The sequence below is a fragment of the Equus caballus genome, chromosome 29 (genome assembly GCF_041296265.1).
Source record: "Equus caballus isolate H_3958 breed thoroughbred chromosome 29, TB-T2T, whole genome shotgun sequence".
NCBI classification, from domain to species: domain Eukaryota; kingdom Metazoa; phylum Chordata; class Mammalia; order Perissodactyla; family Equidae; genus Equus; species Equus caballus.
Genome location: NC_091712.1, coordinates 25,190,786 through 25,214,270, shown reverse-complemented (window position 1 = coordinate 25,214,270; position 23,485 = coordinate 25,190,786). Strand labels below are relative to the sequence as shown.

General features: G+C 38.3%; 1 protein-coding gene across 2 annotated transcripts in view; it reads left to right on the top strand.

Annotated features, from left to right (window-relative positions):
* SPAG6 (sperm associated antigen 6) overlaps positions 1-23,485 on the top strand; it is a 66,375-nt gene that overhangs the window by 17,995 nt on the left and 24,895 nt on the right. For both annotated transcript variants that reach the window (XM_023632241.2, XM_023632242.2), the window contains exons 3-6: positions 1,086-1,252; positions 5,021-5,204; positions 21,554-21,759; positions 22,534-22,707. In XM_023632241.2, coding sequence (XP_023488009.1) covers positions 1,086-1,252; positions 5,021-5,204; positions 21,554-21,759; positions 22,534-22,707 — 731 coding nt within the window. The remainder of the gene's footprint in view (positions 1-1,085; positions 1,253-5,020; positions 5,205-21,553; positions 21,760-22,533; positions 22,708-23,485) is intronic.

The following is a 23,485-nucleotide window of genomic DNA, read 5'->3' as shown; positions in this document are numbered from 1 at the left end:
AGCAAGGCAAAGTGAGTATGAAGAGTTAGAATATGCAATAAAATGACCAAATTGCAATTTATTTGTCTCCCTTTCCCCACCTCTTCAATTTTCAATATATATTATTTGTTTAGCAATTATCAATAAAGATTGTCTGAATTTCTAACCCTCTACCATTTATTAGTTGTGTGACAATTTCCTTAACCTTTCTCAGCCTTCATTTCCTTAGCTGTAAAACAGACATAATATTAGGCCTACTTCATAGGTTTGTTATGAGAGTTCAACAAGTTACCATGGAAAACAAGTCCTTAAAACAATGTGTGCATATAATAAGTGCTTGATAGATGCAAGCTACTTCTATTCTTGTTGTTGTGATGATGATATGCCTTCTATGTATTCAACCCTAGAATGAATATTATGAGAGCTAGTAATACAATATACTTCCTTATCTCAAAGAGTTTATTTATTTGGAGATAATGTCAGAAACCTGAATTTGCAGCCCTTTATGAATGTGCGACTCTAGCCAAGTGGCCCTCCTGGCTGCCCCGGCTCTGAGATAGGTCCTGATAAAATGTCTGTCATCAACTCTCAGTTCGGCTGGAATGAGAGGAAAGACCCAATAGTCGGAATCAGAGAAAAAGACAGATGACAGACTTCATTGAGAGGAAAGGACCTGACCTGAGCCCTGAAACATAGGATTTGCAAAGGCTGAGGGGAACCTAGCCCCCAGCACCCCCTCCGCACCCCGACCGTGTGCTAGGTCGGCGCTATCCTACCTGCCTCACAGCCTCTCTCTGCGTCCTCTCCTCGTGACAGCGCAGTCAGGTCCCAGAGCCGGTACTTGCCAGGCAGGGTTTAAACTCCTCTCTAATTCCAAAGCCTGCCTTCTCTCCACGCTGTGACGCTGCTTTGGTAATTGCAGGTTGTATTCTTCTGTGTCTTGGCCAGTTATATGCTGCTAAATATCCCATTAGTTTGTAGTGGATAATTTTTTCGTTTTTACCGGTTTTCCCCCCTGAATTTTCGTATCTGCATATATGCTGAATTGTGTGTTTGCCTTTTAATTTAAATTTTGCTGACTTCTCTTCTTTTGTAACTTAACTCAGGTGTCATGTCTTTGCTGAGGCCTCTTCTCTTGGATGTGGTCCCAACAATTCAACAGACGGCTGCGCTGGCGCTCGGAAGGCTGGCTAATTATAATGATGACCTAGCAGAAGCAGTGGTGAAGGGTGACATTCTTCCACAGCTTGTCTATTCATTGGCAGAACAGAACGTAAGAATCTTTTTAAAACAAGTTATAATTGTTTTTGTTTTGGACTTTAAAAAATTTAATAGTTGAGTACAGTTGCAAGCTTGCAGGCAGTAGAATTATTAGGATGTGAATACAACCTTCACTTCTTTGAACCGTGCATGGTAATATCTTTAGGGTATTTTACTTTGGGATTGATACGCAGCTTTTCTCCATTACTGTTAATGTAAGGAGAAAACAGATTAAAAATTTTAACGGAATTATATATAATAAAGCAGTATTTCTGTGTTTGGGAATATTAAAGTTACAGGATCAGTCTTAGAAAGCTGATGGAGCTCTAGGCAAATAAAAAGTTGTTGTTAGCAATCTTCATGTACAGGTGAAGTCTGGGTAATGGAAACTGTAAGAAACAGCTTTGAAGCAAGGGGGAGAGAAGCATCCAAAAGTAAGAAGAATGTGTGTAACGGAAGGTTTGATAAAGCATTTTCTACCAAGTATGCAAGCATGTTATCCCTTTAAATGATCATCTAAGAGTGTCCCCATATTCCCCCTCCTATCTGATTCCACTCTAAATTTCCATACAGTGCCACTAACAATAGTTAAGGACCTTCCTGTCGGTAGGGTCTTGGTCTGTTCATTCCATTCTGCTAATTTATCATAACCTAGGGACATATCTTTCTCGACATGTCTTTAAGATTAAATTCCTATTTGTGTAACCTAAGGACCAACAATCCAATTAAAAAATGGGCAAAGAAGTTGAATAGACGTTTATCCAAAGAATATGTGCACATGGCCAACAAACATGAAAAGATGCTCAACAGCATTAGTCACTAGGAATTGCAAATCAAAACCAGGATGAAGGGCTGGCCTAGTGGCTTAGTGGTTGGGTTTGCACACTCCGCTTTGGTGGCCTGGGATTCACGGGTTCAGATCTTGGGTGCAGACCTACACACCACTCTTCATTCCATGATGTGGTGGCATCCCACATATAAAAAAATAGAAGAAGATTGGCACAGATGTTAGTTCAGCGACACTCTTCCTCAAGCAAAAAGAGGAGGATTGGTAACTGATGTTAGTGCAGGGCCAGTCTTCCTCACCAAAAAACAAACAAACAAACAAACAAAAAACCCCCCCAAAAACCAGGATGAGATACCACTTTGTCTACTAGGATGGCCATAATGAAAAAAAGGAAAATAACATGTGTTAGTGAAGATGTGGAGAAATTGGAACCTTATACATTCCTGGTAGGAGTGTAAGGTGGCACAGCTGCTGTGGAAAACAGTCTGGCAGTTCTTCAGTGAGTTAAACAGAATTACTGTATGACCCAGCAATTCTGCTCCTCGCTATATTTCCAAAAGAATTGAAAACAGGTGTTCAAACAAAACTTGTACACAAATGTTCACAGCAGCATTATTCACGATAGCCAAAAGAATGACTAAACAAAATGTTCTATGTCCATTCAATGGAATATTGTCAGTCATAAAAAGGAATGAAGTACCGATACACGCTACAACATGGATGAACCTTGAAAATGTTATGCTAAGAGAAAGAAACCAGACACAAAAGGCTACATGTTGTATGATTCCATTTACATGGAATATCCAGAATATGCAAATCCATAGAGACAGAAGCAGGTTAGTGTTTGCTGGGGGCTAGGGGGAGAGGGGAGCATGAGGAGTGACTCCTTAACACGTACAGGGTTTCTTGTTGGGGTGATGAAAATATTCTGGAACTAGATAGGTGATGGTTGCACAGCATTGTGAATGCACTAAATGCCAGTAAATTATACACGTTGAAATGGTTAAAATGGTAAATTTTATGTTGTGTGTATTTTTACCAGAATTAAAAAAAAATACGCAAATCCTAATTATTTAAAAATTGTTTTATTTTTATAGATTGGAGAGTCATTTACTAACGCTTGTTTTATCTCTACAAGGAGTCACAGAAATTTAATTTTTCTTGTGGGTTTCCTTCTATCATCAGAATACTGTTAGACTTTCTTCTTCCTGGATTCTTAGCTCCTTCCTTTGAGGGCTGGGTCTGTGTTTTGGTATCCCACATAGAGGGTTCTCAATAGAAGTTTTTGAACTGTGAATGAATGTCCACTAGTTGTAAAGGGACAAAAAAGTGTTAGGGCTGAAAGGTGAGGGTTTGAAAGTGAGAATGTGAAGCATTATTCACACGCTTCTGTCTCCTTCACCTGCCAGTCCTTTAACTGGTTTCCCACTGGTGATTTAATCTCTTCTTTATGAGGTACAAAGTCCTCTGGTTTCACTTTTTGCTTTTTCTTTTTAAGGCAAAGGAATGGGAGAGAAGAGAGGAATTCAAGGAAGCAGAAATTAGGAGAAAGGGAAAATGAGATCAGAAAGTGTGAATTATTGGCACTGTAGTTAGAAGTGACTATTGACGTCTAATAAATTGTGAATTTGAAAACTCTGCAATATAAAAAGTCCTATTAGCTTAAGATAATGACAAGAAATGTATCACCATTATTATTCCACAATTATAAGAAAATAATCTATGGAAAGCTACTTGAAAACTCTATTCTAATTTTTATAATAAATTACTACAAATTTATTTGGTTACTGGCATATAAAATTAGACTTTAAAACAAATATTTTAATATCTATATATGTTATTTAAGAAACTAAAGAAATATATCAAATTAAAACATCATTACTAGCAGCATATTTCTTATATCAACGTATGCCAATTTTTGAGATGTATGTTAAAAAATATACTTTATGTGTTTTCTCTCTCCTGTAGCTTTATTGTATCTTAATATTTTAGCCTAAGTAAATGGAATGCTTTCAAAACAGTTGCTGTAGTCACCCAGTCACTTTTTAGTAGTCACTGTAAGAAATAGAAACTCAGAATCTAAAATAGGGAATTAATTGGGTGCTACTAATAAAAGGAAGAGTTAGGAGACCATTACCGTGTCATTATACTAACCATGAAACAACAGTGAGTGTTATAGCCAAATACTTCCTATACATTTAATCTTTTTAGTTAGGTAAAGAAAAATATGTTAATCTTGCATTTCAGTTTTATTATTTCTTAATCAGATAAAATTTATGTATGGAAAATATCATAAATATGAAGCATTACTTAAAATCACATAATGGTAAGTCATTTGTATTTGCCTTCTTAGAAAAACATTTCTAAGAGGGGATAAATAGCATATCCCATGGATTTGCCAGGAAATGTTTTAAAATGTATCACAAATGCTTCACCTTTATGTTTCTCTGATGATTGGTAAGTGCATCTCGGAACATGGTGGTTATTTCGGGATAACTCGGGACACCGGCAAGGTCAGTTGAGGTCGTGAACGGCCTGCTGTGCTTAGAGACTGAGGGCAAGGCAGCGAGGCGGTCAGCTGACAGAGGGCTTAGTCGCACAGGCTAGCAATCTCAGAGTCCCCATGGCTCAAAGAGATACCTCTCAGTGTAATGCAGATACGGAAAATCTCGTATTTGGTGAACTTGTAGGAAAGTAATGTTTATATTTTATTTTATCCAATTTCCAAATGCATGTTTCAGAGTAAAACACTTGAAAGGTCATTTAAGACTCACATTGTTCTAGTGTAGTGACTGAACAAACGCAATGAGGGAACATAAAAAATCAAAATGAGTTTGCAGGACTTTTCCATCTTTTGTATTTAAAAGCTTTCCATATTTAAAAGTTGAGCTTTATTGATATTAATGTTGTTTTTATGCTAGTTTTGGTCTGTTCTAACTTTCGGTTATGTAAGTGCTCAGTTCACTTTGGGTTTTGTCAATTTTGTCCTTGTAGCGTTTCTACAAGAAAGCAGCTGCCTTTGTGTTACGAGCAGTTGGGAAACACTCTCCTCAACTAGCCCAGGCGATAGTCGATTGTGGAGCGCTGGATACGCTGGTGATATGCCTGGAAGATTTTGACCCTGGAGTCAAGGAGGCTGCAGCCTGGGCACTTGGGTATATCGCAAGACACAATGCAGGTAATGGAGCATGTTTTAAAATGCAGTTATTAAAGTTTAGATTTATTAGGCAAATCTGGTTTTGCTTAGTAAACCATAGATAGGGTTTTAATGATGTTCCTAGTATACATTATGGGAGATAAGTTTTGAATGATGGCCAAGTTGTTTGGATCACATACTCACAAAAAGTCTATACATTTCAGTCTTTATCTTTGTTAGCAGAAGAGCAATTTGAAGACGGAAAGAGAAAGAGAGGGGGGTGATGGTGAGAATGAGATATTGATTGATTCTCATAGACCTTGGTAAATTGGCTCAGTTAAAAACATTATTCTAGTTTGTCACCCCTCAGGGGACATTGGGTCTTCACTCTCACTCATGATAGGGTGTTCCAAACCAGCCAAGAGCCATAGCATGTGAGTGAGTAAGCTTGAAAAGATATGGACGTGATAACTTTCTAGAACTTATTTGTATTCAGCTCATACTGGGCAGAAAGCAGGAGAAAGAGAAGGAGCACCTTCTGTTATAAACCGAAAGCTCAGTGAAGTCATCAAGAAGGGACCTGGGCTCTTGTGTGAAGGCGGTGCTGACACACCCAATTAGTAAAAAATATACAGGGGACAAATTGCCCCCACCACTTTACAGAAGATGCTAAATAATGTGGATAACATAACAAGAAAATACAGTTTTTAAGCAAACATGTAAAAATGGTAAGCTTTGCTAGTAATCAAACAGCTGCATGTTAAAACATCAATGGGAGTGTCTTTTCCCACCTATTATTATTTGGGGGGGAAAGAGAGTAAAGCAGAAGAGCCAGGTGGTTAAGAGCACTGTGGCATGAGACAGGGTCTGAGTTTGAGTCCAAGTTCTACCATGTAGTTGCTGTGCGACCTTGGACGTGGCTTTCAAACTTTCTGAACCTTAACTTCCTCCTCCGCAAGAGAGTCAAGAGAGTCATTAAAAGCTGTTCAGGGCTTTATTGCGAGGATGAGGAGATGACATGTGTGAAGCGCTCAGACCAGTCCCTGGCACGTGGTAAATATTCAATAAATGTAAGACATTAGTATCAATACTGAAGCTGGGAAGGAAAGGATGGTGTGGATGCCCGTTGATGGAGGAACTACAAATTGTACAAACTCGTGGAAAGCAGTTTGACAAAGTTAATCTAAGTCATGAAAGAATTCGTGGTTACTCTAAAAAGCCTGCTTTGGGAATTCATCCTGAGGAAAGAATTCTACATAATGAAAAAGCTATATTCATGAAAATGTTATCGTAGTATTATTTGTATTATCAAAAATCCTCAAATATTTTGCAGGAATTTAATGGTTAAATTATGGTAGTTTACTTAATGGAATCTCATTCAACAAGTTAAAAAGGTAATTATGAATGCTACATGGTAACATGGAAAAGTGACTACAATGTCAAAAAAAGACAAAATTGTATACTACAATTATAATAATATAAAAAGTTTTTATGTGGACAGAAATTATAAAGAAATACGTTTGTGTTACTAAGGTGATAGAATTAAGGATATTTTTCCTTCATTTTCCAGATTTTTCAATGTGTATCTGTGTATAAAATAATAGCTACCATTTATTGAGTAACTACTGCATGCCTAGCTCTGTGCCATATGCTTCGGATACATTATCTCATTTTGATTGCAGCTACCCTTGTAGTAAGCGTTACTCTCCCTGTTAAGCAGAGGAAGAACGTGGCACTTAGAGAGGATACCTGAAGTTCTGTTAGTGATGGAGCTGGATTTTGAGTCTAAATCTGACTCCGAAGCCCGTGTTAACCGCTGTGCCACACAACTTTATTGAATACTTCTCTAAAGAGTATTGAGAAATTCAAAACAGAAACAGGAAGAGGGACGCCCATGGTTATGTTTAATTCTGTTCTTAAAATGGTGACACTATTAGACACAAAAACAGAAATAAAGTGATATAAAAGTAAGTTGAGAAAGAAAACTATTGTCATACTTAGAATGATTCAGAGTTAAAATATTAAAATTATTTCCTTGATATCCAGATTTTGGTTTTCCCGATAGGTTCACCTTAGGACCATTGTTTAATACACGTTGATTGGGAAAATGAAGGCAGTGTTTTAAATCACAAGCTGGTTATCCTGGGGAAACTACGTGAGGATATTTAGGTTGTGTTTTTTTTTTATGTCAGAGGACTTTATGGCAAACATATCATAACAAGAGTATTTCAAAGTGTGGTGCAAAAGAGTTTTGAGGGACACTAAAATACTCTTGTTACAATATGTTTGCCATAAAGTCCTCTGAGGTGCCCATAGATGACCTCTCCATACCTCCCTTTTGTTGAGTCTAAGGCTAAATCATTATAGTTCATAAGTAGGATCTGTCTTAGGGATTCCATTCCAATTTCTTGCTATAATCTGGCTCCCACATGGAATTCCCACTGTAATTTCAATATTTCACAGTAGATAGGGGCCTGGGACCCAGAAGCTCCCAGAAGAGGTTACTACATAGATTTCTCAGATGGAAAAGGGAATTGTTATCTAGCGAGCAGTAAAAGAAGTCATCGTTCACATCCTGAATATCAGTGAAAATAGAGAATTTACCTCCAAATAACTTGATTTCTTTCTCAGTGATTTCTAAAAATGGAATATATTGAGATTAGTGGGAGGACATTCATTGAGTGTGTTCTTCTTAGTTTTAGTAGCAAAATGTTTGATTAGACAGCTTAAGAAATATAAACCGTAAAAAGAGATGTAAAAGAAAGAAAGTATACCTTTAAGGGCAATAGAAAGAAAAAGTTTTGTGTATAGGAAACAAAAATAAAATAAGCATACGATTAGTAGAAGAGAGAAATCAATGGGCATTATCTTACTTTTCCTTATTTGCAAAATATAGTTTCTAAAAGTTACTTCTTGTATTGATTTTGAAGCATTTTACACGTAACCAAAGGGAGTTGGGGGCTAACAACCAGAAATTGTAGTGGTGCTTTTTTTTTTTAACTCTGTATAAATCGTGTTGCTAAATTTCCATGATTGAATCAGCAGTTATTGAATTCTCTTGATAATAAGTACCTCTTACTTTGAAGATAAATAAGCTGTTTCTTCATATTTTTTCTTGCTCCTTACTAGAGCCTGAGGTAGAATTCTCCTCAGATTGGCTCTCTCTCTTCTTTCTTCTTGCTACACTCTCCCATGCCGCAGAATTATTCTGTTAACATGTTTGCCTAACCAGTGTCAAATCTCTCACTATTTCCAAGGACTAGTCTTGCTTCTGGAGGGTGTGGCGAGGAGCCTGTGCCAGCTGGAAGGGTGAGGGGTGAGGCAGAAGGAAGCGTGGGGCTCTGTGACTACAGTGTGTCCTCGCAGCCCCCGGGGCGGCCCAGGAGGGGCTGCACTGCTCCAGGCCCTCCCTCCCTGCTCCCTCTGGGCAGCCTCTCTCGAGTGTTGCTGTCGCTGTTGGCAGCACAGCAGCTTTGTGGAGGAGGGCTTCCAGTGACCTGGTGGCGAGCCTGGCTGCAATTAGAGTGCTTGGGACTGAGGGGAAGCAGTGGCCTGGCTGGAAGTGCGAGGAAGGAGCCGCCAGAGAAGTGTTTTGTATGAATGTTCTTCCACATCGGGGCTCAAAAATTAGTTTTAAGTATTTATTTTGGGAACTTTAGCTAAACATGCTGTCTCTCGTAAACTGTGTCTTGTAAACATTTGCTGTCTCACAGTAAACTTTGGCTGTTCTCAAGCCTGACAAAGAGAAGCACATTTGATCAGGTGCTCTACGATGCTTTAATTATTGATATAATCATCATATTTCGGATGCGGACACTGAAGTGGAGAGGTTAAAGTGTTTCCTCTGGCCAGACAGCAGTTTATGGTGGAACTGCCCGGCATTTCCTCAGAACCTCTCAGAGAGTCTTCCTTTTTGTAGTGTGAGAAAGGAAAGTGTCTGAGAGCTCCTCTTCCTTCGCTTTAAGCTCCTTGTAGTAGCTGAAGGTCTGGCTGGATCCCTCTGTTTTGAATCCCTGCTGGCTGGTTTCCACATGTGTGACTGTTCTTTCTCCTGTAGACCTGATTGAGGTCCTATGACCTAAATCAAACGAGAAGTTTCCATTCCAGCTCAGGGGCAGTCAGGGGAGGAGGTTGCTGCAGCCAGAGATGAGCAGTGCTTCCAGGAACTGGCTGATTTGGACTCTGCAGAAACATTTAATAGATTATATCCTATTTACCAAATAGGTGACGTAAGGAAGGAATCCAGACAGGGCTGGCCAGCCTGACCCTTTTCTATCTGGTGTAGAAGGATGAAATGATGAAAGGAGAAAAGAATTTTAAAATTCAGAATTTTTGCAAATATTCTTCTCATGCCACGCATATATAAATACCAACAGCCTAAGCCATGTGGAACAGGCTCAGGAAGCAGCAGTTAACCTTTCAAAAATCCACATCTTAGTGACGAATGTCTGAGATAACCAGGGACTTTGTACTGTGTGTCTTAGAGCGTGGATGGACCAGGAGGAGGGGACTAGAGCCTGCGAGTCAGAAATTATTTTCAAAGCCCCCAGACAAAAGTCTTTCCTGATGCCTGCAGATACTAATGTTGATGTCGGTACTATCTTTCCTTTTTATAACTTATTTTATCCTGTAGGGGTTGATGAACACATAAACAGAGAGGCATACAATGTTATGGGATTTTCTATATTATATACCACACCTATTTTGATTCTAACATTTATTTCCACAAATAGTTTTCTGTTTATTTAGGTGGCAGGGAAGAAAAAGTGAAAATAAATGTCTCTTCTGTGTTCTTTGGACAAAGAGGTAAAATGTGTTAAACAAAATAACATTTTAATTATAACTTTACCCAGTAGTTACCTAATGTGTTAGTCATTTTTAGGGTTAGTTTGTGTGGTGATAAAAGATAAGTTGTGAATTCTTCTGTATTTATTTATTGTAATTTTTAAAGTTAGAAACTCTTGGTTAATAAAATCTTGTGAGTTTTTTAGAATTCAGAATATGGAACAATAAAATATAATTATGTAATCTCATTACATACATATAATGACTTAGATGCCTAAGTCATTGAGGCGTATGACTTTATATATGAGGCGAACAATTTCTTTATCACCACTGTCATCATTGTAATCATCAAAAAGTATTTGAGGGGCTGGCCCGGTGGCGCAGCAGTTAAGTGCACATGTTCCGCTTCGGCGGCTCGGGGTTCATCAGTTTGGATCCCGGGTGCGGACATGGCACCACTTGGTAAGCCAGGCTGTGGCAGGCGTCCCACATATAAAGTAGAGGAAGTTGGGCACGGATATTAGCTCAGGGCCAGCCTTCCTCAGCAAAAAGTGGAGGATTGCCGGCAGTTAGCTCAGGGCTAATCTTCCTCAAAAAAAAAAAAAAAGTATCTGAGGCACTTACGTGTGTTCTCATATCTTTTTTACTGTACTGGGTAAAAATGGGTTGGCTAGTATTTCATCTCTAGGGCTTTACCATCTCAGATGGAGCAACTGATACAGATGAGCATAAAGGTCATCCAGACAGCTGGGCATAACAGGACAGAAACGTGCTGTCTTGAGAGTGTGTAGAATACGTGGGGTCTTCTACATTGGACCAAGTGAAAGGTGAGTCATGAGTTGTGTTGTTGGGCCATGGCAGAAAGGGGACTCTTAATTTTCTTCTTAAGAACTTTGTTACACTCAGATAACCACTGAACAGCCTTTGGGCACAGAAACAAAAGGAAGAAATGACATTGATAGCGCAGTCGTAGGCGGGAGGAAAGTCCTCCACCCCACAGGATACTTCCTCCACCTGATGGCACCTATCATTGTTTTCATCTGAGGCTTCTGCTCAGTGCAAATACCTGTGCGAGAAAGGTCACTGAACGTGGGTGTGCTGAGTGGGTAAACAGGGGTATTTGTGTCTTAGTGATTTGGAAGTAAACAGAGTTTGAACAGTGCAGCATAACGTATTTTTTGAGTTTAAACAAAATTGTTTCTTGAACTTGGCTTGTTTTCCAGTCACTAGTGTATAAATCCTCCTAACACCTTTTAGATATTGAGAGGAAAAACACTTTTGTGCACATCTGAATTTCTAGAAGTACATTAGGCATAGTGTACTTGACTGAAATTTGAAAGTACTCCAATTAAGCATTTCACAAACATCCACAAAAGAGATTAGCTATTAAAAGCTTAGGACTTTGTTAGCATAAGAATTGTGCTTTGGAATAAGTCATGTTCATCATCTTTTCTTACCATAAATTTTTAAATCTACCATCTACAGGAAAAGATTTGCTTTATAATTACCATGTCATCGGACTGATTTTGCACAGTTATTTTTTGGTCCTACTTTGCTCTTATCTGTGGTTTTAAATGAATGAACCAACTTGCTATAAAAATGTAGTATAAGTTCATTGCATCAAAGCATTTTGCTCAAGTTAGGACTTCTGGCCTTAAAAAGGTATGAGCTTCAAATATTTAACCATTTGTGTCATAATTCTGTTACTAGCTATAGAATATTTCTCTATATCTTCTTTGATTTCACACTACAGTTTTACCAACATGGTAGCCCCTGGTCACATGTCACTATCACATACTTGAATTGCGGCTAATGTATGTGAGGAACTAATTATAAATTTTATTGTCTTTTAATTAATTTAATTTTAAAAATTGATAATCAATTATTGGAAAATTTTTATGCATGATTAGATATGTGAATCTACTTTTTCAACAGTAAACTTTTTGAAATCTAAATACAGGTTGCTTCCAGTGAAAATTTAGCAGCTGAATTGAGACATGCTGTAAGTGCAGAATATACACCAAATTTCTAAGACTTGGTACTAAAAAAAGAGTGTGAAATATCTCATTAAAATTCTAAAATATTGATTACATGTTGAAATTATATTTTATATATATTGTATTAAATAATATATATTGTTAAAATTTTACCTATTTATGTTTACTTTCTAAATGTGGCTACTAGAAAATTTAAAATTACATCTGTGGCTCACATTCCCATTGGACAGCTCTGACTTAGAATTACTGTGCCTATGCTTTGTGGTTATTTGCTAAAAGGCAATATGGTAGTAATGCCATCTTAAGCAGTCATATTTAATATCCATGTTTATTAATCAGTGTAACTAAACCATACTGTACAGTAGGTTAAGGAATATGGAACTAAAAATACCATTTGGGGAGAAGTGAATGATGATTCAACTTTGAGCAATCACTTACTTGATGTAAGGGCTAACATGTGCTTAGTAAGTGACCACACTGCCAGCCTCACACATTGTTGATGGGGGCATATAATGATATGCCCCCTTTGGAAAACAATGTTGCAATGTGTATTAGGTTGACCTATGTGAAATTACCTATATTCAGTTGATTTTGACTTAACAAAAACAGCAGTTTCATGTGGTTTGATCTAAAAATATGAGAACTTCAAAAAATGTCAACACCCTTCCCCTCAGTAATTTCACCTCTGGGCCTCTGTCTCAAGAAAATGCACACATGCGTGCACGTGGATGTGCATGTATGTATGTTTGTAGAACCTGTGGAGTTATATATGCACGTGACCATGTATGACCTGTGGTAGCCAGCCTCCAAGATGCTGCTCGAAGATGCTGTGTCCTGGTATTCACACCCTTGTAGAGTCCCCTCCCACATCGCACCAGGATTGGTCTGTGTGATCTCTAGAGCATGGCAGAAATGATGGTGTGTCTCTTTTGAGAATAGATGACCAGCTATAACTGAAACTTCTCTTGTGGGGTCCGTCTCTCATTCTCTCATTACTTGCTCTGGGGGAAGCCAGCTGCTCTGATATGAGGACACTCAGGCAGCCTATGGAAAGACCTATGTGGAGAAACTGAGGTCCCCAACTACTAGCAGCAAAGTGGGGCTTCCTAACCACTACATGAGTGAGCCTAGAAGCAAATCCTCCCCTAGTCGTGCCTTCACATGACTACAACCTCAGCTGACCGTGTAACAGCAACTTTATGAGAAACTGAGCCAAACCCACCCGGCTGAGCTGGTCCTGGATCCCTGATCCACAGAAAGTGTGAGATAATAGATGGTGGTGTTTTAATAATCTTAATGCAGAAAGAAGTTCACTATACTGTATAGTGGCAAAACCCAAACCAAACAATTAAATGTCCTAAGGTGGGGGAATGGTTAAGTAAATTCTGGAATATTTACTCAGTGGGATATTATGCAGTTATTGAAAATGTTGGGCTGGCTCCATCCTGTGGAATAAACGCAGACAGTGGAAGTCCACGAGTAGCATCAAGGAACCGCTTGGAGGGAATCACACCAAGAACGGCTGACAGGGACCGCTTTTATAAAAACGCCGTGTAAACCTTCTAACCGTCCAATGTTTCTTTTCTGTTTCCTCTCTCCTTTGTGTGTTCTGATAGAGAATTCCTCCAGGGCACCACTGGTCCTGTACTGTTTACCCTCTGTCATCACCCTGGGCCCCTGGAAGGCAAGAACTTTAAAACTGGGCTGGGTGGAGCAGAGAATGAATGCCGGTGAAGTTTGAATAACAAAATATGCATTTTCCATTTAAGTTTTTTTTAAAAAGCAGACTGTAAAATTGTAGGTGGAGTGAAACTACAACTGTGGTTGCAACATTATATAAAGCAAGTGGAAAACAAACAAACAAGTTTCTAGATACAAAAAGTATATTTTGTAAAGATCTGATTGCAAGTAATTTATTGTTATTTTCTTCATTACAAGGGCATTCCAGGCCTACTCTGTAGTTTTGCCTTATTCTATTAAGCTAAGTTTCAGCTGTTAAATAGTTAGGTCAAAAACTAAAAATTGCTGAAATTGGGGTTTTAAAAATTGCCTTAAATCTTATGCTAGCTATTATCTTCCAAGGCTGTACTCAAGTCTTTGTCTTTCTCCACCTTCTCTCTCTCTTGTCTCCACTTCTTACTTTTCCTTACCATATTTTGAGTTGCTTTTTTTATGCTTGAGCCCTGTAAGGTGGGCCCTCCATCCCAGCTCACTGTAATTTCTTACTAAGGCCCCATTAACTCCGTATCAGTGGCTCATTTGACTCACTTGACTTTTTAAAGGGCCCAGAGTTATTTAGCCTTCAAAGCATGTGTATGTGTGTTAACCCTAACCGCTCAAACGCTCAACCCATGTGTAAAGGTTAGACCAATGGCTCTGAAGATTGGGTGGAGAGAAGTAGAAATGATGAGAGCAGGAAAAATGGTATTTGTTAATGGAGGAGATAAAAATTATTGATTAGATTTTTTTATACTAATTTGCAAGTTCCCTCTCCACCCTTTTCTCACTCCCACCTGCAGTGGGAGAGTCAAGCTCTTGGCTCAGACTTATAGCCATAGTGAGTCATTGCTGCCTGTGGAAGGATGCTGCCTCTCTCAGGTGTGTTGGTGAAGAAGAAAGGTTTTCGTGGTAGCCAGCTTCCACGATGGCCCCCTAAAGATGCCTGCCTCCTATTATTGACGTCCTTGCATAGTCTCCTCCCACACTGTACCAGGGAAATATAGCTGGAGTGATGGGCTGTCACTTCTGAGGCTAGATTGTAAAAGACTGCAGCTTTTGTCTTGGGTTCTCTCTTTTGGATCCCTCCCGTTGGGGGAAGCCTCATTATGAGAAGCCTATGGAAAAGTCCCAGAAGTGGCAAGGAATGGAAGCCATCTTCTAGCATTCCTGTGAGTGTGCTTGGAAGCAGATCCCCAGACCCAGTCAAGTCTCAGACATGGCAGCCCCAGCTGACTTCTTGATTGCAGCCTAGTGAGAGGTCCCACCCGAACCACCCAGCTAAGCTGTTCCTGGATTCCTACCTACAGAAACTATGAGATATTAAATATTTCCTGTTTTAAGCTTCTAACTTTGGTATGATTTGTTACACAGTAGTAGATAACTATGCCAGTTGTAAACAGCTGGGTTAGACCAAAAACTAGACAAATGTCTTCTACGTTGGAAGTGACATTACTAAAATCGTACCAAAGTATAGCCAGTAAATAACCAGCTTTGGCAATTGCAGCACCATAAATTTTTTGTTTTTACTAAAATTCACTCAATCATGAAAAATGTGGTTAAATGGGATGACTATTATTAACATAAGATTAATATACATGGTAGGAATTTTTTGCGTGTGTGTGGTGAGGAAGATTCATCCTGAGATAACATCCATTGCCAATCCTCCTCTCTTTTTTTTTTGCTTGAGGAAGATTCGCTCTGAGCTAACATCTGTGCCAATCCTCCTCTACTTTATACATGAGATGCCTCCACAGCATGGCTGATGAGTGGAGTAGGTCCACACCCAGGATCCAAACTCATGAACTGCAGGCCGTCAAAGCAGAGTGTACAGAACTGCTTTATTTTAAAAGATTTTGAAGTGATATAGCTATATATTTTACAGCCAGATGTGAAAACCAGGCTATCTTTAAACTAATATATGGGCCACCTAAGTTCAAAGAAACAATAATTTATAACTTTCTTTTACTTCTTAATGAAACAAATATAACTTTTCATAGGGCTTCGAAATAGTGAGTTAAAAGCAGTGTTTGAAAAAATTAATTAAAAAGCAATAAAGTTAAAAGAAATTAGAGTTCTTCAGACATTTGATTTGTGTAATTATTATTATTATTATTTTTTTAAAGATTGGCACCTGGGCTAACAGCTGTTGGCAATCTTTTTTTTTTTCCTGCTTTATTTCCCACCCCCCGCCCCCCGTACATAGTCGTATATCTTAGTTGCAGGTCCTTCTAGTTGTGGGATGTGGGATGCCACCTCAACGTGGCCTGATGAGCGGTGCCATGTCCGCACCCAGGATCCAAACCCTGGGCCGCTGCAGCGGAGCGCGCGAACTTAACCACTCGGCTGTGGAGGTGGCCCCTGTGTAATTATTTTTGAATTAATGTGCTAAATATGTATTTTTTCCCTTCCTTTTTTTTCTTTTGGAGAGCCTCTTAATTTTGAGTCCTTTTTCTGAGTCCTCAGATGGCTCGCTTAAATTTTGCTCAAGTTCTTCTCTCCTACGTCTTTATTATTTGCAGAATTAGTTGAGTATCATAATATGTGTTTAGATTAATCATTTTTTGCAGCCCAAATTTTAGATTTTCATCAATTTCTTGGAATTCTCCTCTGAATTTTCTTATATGACCACCATAGTGGTGTTTCCTTTATAACTCCAAACATGACTTCAGGAATCACAGGTAGAAAGAACATCACCTTTCCACCCCAAGAAAGGCCCCACAGGTGGTTTAGCAGGTGTGAGGTTTAAGCCTAGCTTTGTAAAATGGTGGTCACAGGCTGTCACTGGCCCACAGACGGATGTGTTTTATTTGGCCTACACTATGTTGTCTCACACATTCAAAAAAAGTTGCCAGTGCTTAAAAACCAGGCAATTTCACATTAAAAATCAGATTTCTGACTTCTATTGAAAAAAATCAAAGGATCTGACAAGAGTAGGCCTATATTCCTCATAGATGCCTATATGGCAACACTGGGCTGAATTAAGCAATTGCTGCTCCTAGGAGTAGCTGGTGCACGTACTGTTCCATTTTGTGACTGCTCTCCTACTCGGTGTTGTTCGCACATCCTCTGGTTTATTTATTTTAATTACTTGCCTGGGCCCTGTAGGTGTTTGAGTTTCCCACCCCTGATCTAAACCAACAGCTAGCCATAACTGTCAAGAGGAGGGCTTGAGGCCACTGTGAGCTCTATTAGTGCAAAATCGCTCCTGCGTGACTCACCTAGCTTTCCCTCTAACAGCCGTGCTGATTCCGTGCAGACGGGCATCCCGTCTCCCTGTTCCCTTCTCAACATCAAGTCATTTCTAATAGTCCCCTCATCCAGCTTTAGATAGTACTAATTTTGAGAATGTTGTTGATATTAAAAGTCCTCCTTTTGTCTGTTTTTGTTTTAAAATTAAGCCTAAAATTGTACTGAGCTTTTTTGACTATTCTAAGTTGAAGATTTTGATCCATTTAAATTGTAACACTTCACACCTGTTAGTGAGGGAGCACTATAAGATCAGCCTTTATTTTGTTAGGAAAAAACTCCCCCCAAACGAAAAACCCAGATCCCAAGAACAGCATGGAGTAAAATTCTTAAGGCAAGACTGTGAGAAGCAAAGGGTTGTTGCCCCAAATTTTCTCGTTATTAATATACAGAGAATTATATGTGCACGTAAGCCTGATAAACATTATTAGAAAGACTTATGGAAAAACAGAGAGGGGGACAGGATGTCCTCTCTCAGAGGAGGCGGCCTCGTTCTTTCACTCAACAGTGAGCTTTCATGAGGCCAAACACAACCAGTTATTCCTGTACTGAAACAGCGGACCATCAGCTTTGGGGGCTGGATATTCATTGTCTACATGTATGCAATAAATGGCTTTGATTACTATTTATGAATAAGGAAGGTGCTACTGGACAGTTTTCTTCCCTCTGACCATTTGCAGTCTAAAAAATTGTTAAAAATGCAGAATGCTTAACGTTTCAAAAATGTAATATTTTAATGTAAGTGTAATAAGGGTATGAATTAAGGCAAGAAGGAAACTGTGAATAAGTAAATGGACAATATTTCTAGTATATATTAGTAATTCTTCAAGGAATAATTATATACTCTTTCCTAAAATTTTGTGTAAAGGAGGCATATATTTGCACCATTTTTTAAAAATAAACTTTCTGCCATATTGAGAAACAAGTTAAAATGTTTATATTTATTTTTCCTTTTTAATAGTAATGTTAGTATAGTTAGCCCCAGAAGTAGCTGTATGTATGAACAAAAGACATGCTCATATTTCTTTAATTTTTTAAAAATGTATAATCACATTGAAGAAAATTGGCAAATAAAGAAGAAAAACATATCACCATCAACCCAGTATAAATGCTGTTAGTATGTTGGTATAACGTATAGCTTTTTTCTCTGCATTTTTCTTTGCATAACTACTTTTAATTTTGTTATCAACAGTACATATGATTATGTCACGTTATTGCACAATAGAAGATGTATTTTTAAAGAATTTTTTGAAGATTCACTTAAAATTTAAAATGAGGCTAAGATTTCTCAGATAATGAAGATAAATTTCTTGGCTCACTGCTTGTCTTTGGTCAGACCTTTTATGAGCATCTGACTCTGTACATACCAGTCCTGATTTCATAAACATGATAGTTAATTGAGCCCAAACTCATTTCCAAATTGGAGTCTAAAAAGGAGCTCCATGAGATTTCTCCTGTGGGAAGTTATTTTTAAATACGTCAGAATTTTGTATGTGTCTGGGTTACTACTGCTTTTTTTAGAATAGGAAAGCATGGGACCAAAGAAAAAAGGAGAAGGAAGTACGGTGGAAGCACTCCCTGAAATGGACCCTGTATACATCTTCCCCCAACACTCCACAGAATCGACTCCTAGCTCTGTTCTCTGCTGGTAGGAGCCTGTTCATATATTCACCCTGAGCAGAGCCTTCTAGAACAGAGCAGTGTTTTACTCGATTCTGCTGCTCCAACATCTAGCCAAGTTCCTAGCACATAGTAAGCACTTAATGAACACTCAATGACTGAAGGAAGTGAGGCAAATAGGTACATACACTGAGCATGAGAGAGAACAGAAGTCTATCAGGAGGTTTTTGGCTATAAGCTACAGAATATCAACTACAAATGGCTTAAACAGTAAGGACATTTTTAATTTCACATGACACAAAGTTCAGAGTCGGGGCAGTTCCAAGGTCGGTCATGCAGCTGAACAGTGTCATGGAGGACCCAGATGTTTTTCATTTTTGTACTCAGCCATCCTCAGCGTATTGGTGATTTCTTCTGTTATAGTTGCAAGATGGTTGTAGGAGTTCCAGATGTCATCTGCGGAAACGACTATGTCCAGCAGAGAAGAGGCAGTGTTTCCTCCTGTGTATCTGTTTATGACAGAGGAAAACTTCTCACAGGTGGCTTCCTGCTGACTTCTGCTCATGTCCCATTGGCCAGGATTGGTTCACAAGCCCATGTCCTGGCTGACAAAGGCTATTGGGTAGACACCAACAGTGACTGGCACAGAAATGCCCGAGGGAGCAAAAGTAGGGAAGAGGAGAAAGATATGCCATAGAAAAAAGTGTGACAGAGGCAGGACGAAATAGCCTGTAGTAGGTGTAACATAGAATAGTGTGCATTCTTTAGGCTTACTGTATTTTTACTTATATGTCCACTGTTTTATACCTAATATGTGTATGAAAGTAGAACAACATTATTTATAAATAACGTGTGCCACCTAGGAGCAGATCCTGGTTTTGTAGCATCATATAAATTTGGAGATGTAAAGTATATGAAACTGCAAGTAGAAAATTGCGGGGCCCAGTCCAGGTCCTTACAAGCTTCACGACAAATCTTCCTCCATGCTGTCTCCAGCCTTCCCCGCACTCAACGTCATTGCTCTAGAGAGAAGAGGAAACAGCTCAGGATGGCATGGGGTAACAAGCCAAACTTTATCGAAGTTTGCTTTGTTATTAACATGATAGAGTTCAGGGAAAGGAGCATATGGCACTCTAATAGTTATTCAAGGAAATGATAAAATATCAGAATTACAAAGATAGGTATTTTTTTTAAAAGAACCTTAAGTTTTTATTAACAGTACTTTTAAGCAGTTGTAACTTGCTGCATATTCTTTACTCTTGGAAACTATGTATAAAAGTGAGAATATATAAACAGATGAACTAATCCTTATATTCTCTCTCAAAACAAAATGTTCAGCCCATTATATATATGCCAGGTGCCCTTAAATATGTACGGATAGAGTTCATATTACTATACAACACCCGTATAATCTGGACTGAATTAAATTAAGCAACATGCCAATAATTAACATAAAATGAGAATTGTGTCTAGAAATTACATGCAACATCACACCTGGTGTTTCCTTCCCATTTCCCTTGGGTGGGAGTGGCAGGAGGGAAACGGTGATCACCTGCTGCAGCTGCTGTCTTGTTGAACTTCAAGCAATCGGAGTAGAATCCCAGAGATGCTTTTGAGGAGTCTGCTGTGTTGCTCGGTTGATACTCCGGTTTGTTGCTGCTGTTGTCTTCTTCTTTTAACCACTTTCCTCCTATCTGCCTCTGGTTCTTGAGATTACATGTTAATTTCCCATTGTATTTCATATTTTACACTAGATTTTAAAAACTGAAACATATTTGCTAGTCAGTCTAGTGTTCAAATGTAGAAGTGTGTCATCTGCACCAGAGTTGAATGTCTGACACATAGTAACCTTCCATTGATACTTGTATAGTGAAAGAATGAATGAATTGTTTACACAATATTGGGATTTCTAAGATAATTCTAATAATTTAAAGAAAACAAATATTGGACATTAACCTGTATTTCGAACATTATTTCCACTTAGAAAATGTGATATTACCAATCTTTTGAAAAATTAAATACCATATTTTCTTCAAAGACTTCAAGTGATATGCTGAATAGATATCTTAGTTTGGCTATTAAGACATAAGTTATCAAGTCACTACAAATCTGGGAAAATGGGAATATAATTTGAAAGGAAGAGATTTTAAAAATGGGTGTATGTGATTCAGTAAGAGAGTCTGTGAATACAATGAGAGTAGAATCTGTAACTAGGACATTTTATGCTTCTCAAAAGACATTTTTTACATCTATATTATATAGGTCTGTCTGACTGTCTCCCATTCTCTATAATTTAAAATGTATTATATTTATAGCTGTTTTTCTTGGACACACAACTAAATCAACATGTAAATTTAAAACATATTTGTGACATGTAAAATGGTTAAGATAAATTTATTCCTTTATCTAAACATTAACATTGATATATATTAAAATTTGTTCTTCAGTTGTAGATCTCGTGTTTGAAAATATTTTTATGTGCACAATGAAAATGCACCTTTTTATTTTGCACAAAGTTTTTAAAAATCTTTTAAAAGTGTAAGATTAAAGGAATTTAAAAATCAACATTATTGGCACAAGATTCATGTTAATGTTTACTCATGTAAATAGCACAAAATACTGCCTAATTAGTGTGGTTGGTAAATTTTTGGTACTTTAATTTTCTCTGTTATTGTAAACCATGCATAAAATGCTTGTCTATTGAGAAGTGCAGAATTGTCAGAGCTTAAACAGCTGACATCTGCTTACTCTCTTAAAAAAAAAAAAAGAATAACAAGCCATTTCAGCCTAATCTACCTCAAATGTGTTCATGTAAATGGGGGTCCATCTATTGACCTGTATTCTTTTCAGCTCAGGATTGGTCCACATGGTTTATGAAACCAGAAAGGCTGATTTGAAATGCAGATGTCGAGACAGTGAAGTACACCCTCCCCTTTTTTCTTTGCTGTATCTGTCAGGGTGAAAAATGGCTTGCACAAGGGTCAGTCACCCATACTCACTTAATTACTTTTCTTGGACCCACAGAACTGTCACAAGCTGTGGTGGATGCGGGAGCTGTTCCTCTTTTAGTACTCTGTATCCAGGAGCCAGAAGTTGCTTTGAAAAGGATTGCTGCTTCAGCCCTCAGTGATATTTCAAAGCATTCTCCAGAGTTAGCGCAGACCGTAGTGGATGCAGGGGCCATTGCTCATTTAGCCCAGATGATCCTGAACCCCGATGCTAAACTGAAGGTATTCAAAAATAAGCCTAAAAATAAACGGCCAGGCTGATAAGCTAAGAAAATAGAAATGGGTATGGAGTAATAGTATACATTTTAAAATAATGTAAATTATCATTGAAAACAGATATGAATATATTATGTTTTTGGTCTTTTAATATATGAAAATTAAGCTGTAAGGGTTATACAATAAAGACATAACTGGGAAAAATATGTGCAATGCTGAAAATCAGAAGTAGTATCAGTATTAACATTAATCATTAAAATAAGGAATCACATAATGATTAAATCTCAGGAATTGGAAAGGAGCTAAAGGTCTTCCAGCCCACCTCTATTATATGTGGATTTCTTAAGAAAATTACTGTGCTTATGATGATGCAGAACTAGCACCTTATTTTTGGCATGATGCTGATAACATCTCAAAGAACTTTCCATTGCTTGGTTAACATTAAGAATTTAAAAACCTTATAGAATATAATTAAGAAACAGTATTCATTCAAAGGTCACATTCTTTGATCATGTGCAATAGATAGAGATTTAAATAGTCCACAGAGAACTAAGACATTTATTTTGGAAATTAGGGAATTTAAGAAATTGATTATTTCTGTATAAAACAGGGATGTGAATGTCTTGAGACTCAGAAATCTTAGGTTATGTTGGATATGTAATCGTTTTTTCCTTTTTATAAAGGAATTTGAATATGTCTAAAGCTGTTTGAATTACATCTGAACTCTGCAGTGGACTCCATGTAGTAATGTTTTGTTTTATTTTGGTTTTTGCTTAACAGCGTCAGATCCTTTCGGCTCTCAGTCAGATTGCAAAACATTCTGTGGATCTGGCAGAAATGGTGGTTGAAGCAGAGATTTTTCCAGTTGTTCTCACCTGTTTGAAGGACAAAGATGAATACGTGAAGAAAAATGCTTCTACTTTGATTAGGGAGATTGCAAAACATACACCTGAGGTAAAAGGAAAAAAAAGAAAGAAAAGAAAAGAAAAGCTTCAAAATACAATAATATGTAGTTAGTTTTAGTTTTTAAGTGAAACATCAACGTGTTTACAGGGCCTCAGTGACGTGGCACACGATCTGCTTACGTCAGGGCTGTCATCCTCAGCACTATGGGCGTTTGGGACTAGACAACTCTTCGTTGCGGGGAGCTGTCCTGGACACTGCTGGATGGATGCTTCGCAGCATCCCTGGCCTCTGCCCACTAGATGCCAGTAGCACCTCTCCCCCAAGTGTGACGATAAACACGTCTCCATATATTGCCAAATGTTTCCCAGGGCACAAAGTGCCCCCGGTTAAGAAACACAGGGTTATATCAATGGAGTTTGAGTCTGAAATCTCAGTTTTTGACCATTTTCTGCTTTCCATTTCTGGATTGTGGGGATTGTGGACCTTTGTCATCCTTGTCATTTTCGGTCAGCTGGGAGTAGTGAGAGATAGTACACTTCCAGGTCGGGAGAGACCACCAGGCCCCCCAGCCTGGTGTAACCATGTAATAGCTGCTCTTACCTGGTGGTTCCCGCTCTGAGTTCTTAGATGCCAAAGGAGTAGAGCTGAAGCAAGCCTGGGTGGCTTCTGAAGATGTATCTTTTTCTGTGTATATTTTGACTAATCAATTTCATTTCACTAAACTTTAAAGTTTTCATTCCTTCTTTCATCTAACATCTTTATTTGGTTGAGATTTTTCAAGATTGAGGTGCAATCAACTAGTAATCATTGCTAGCAAGTGGGGGAT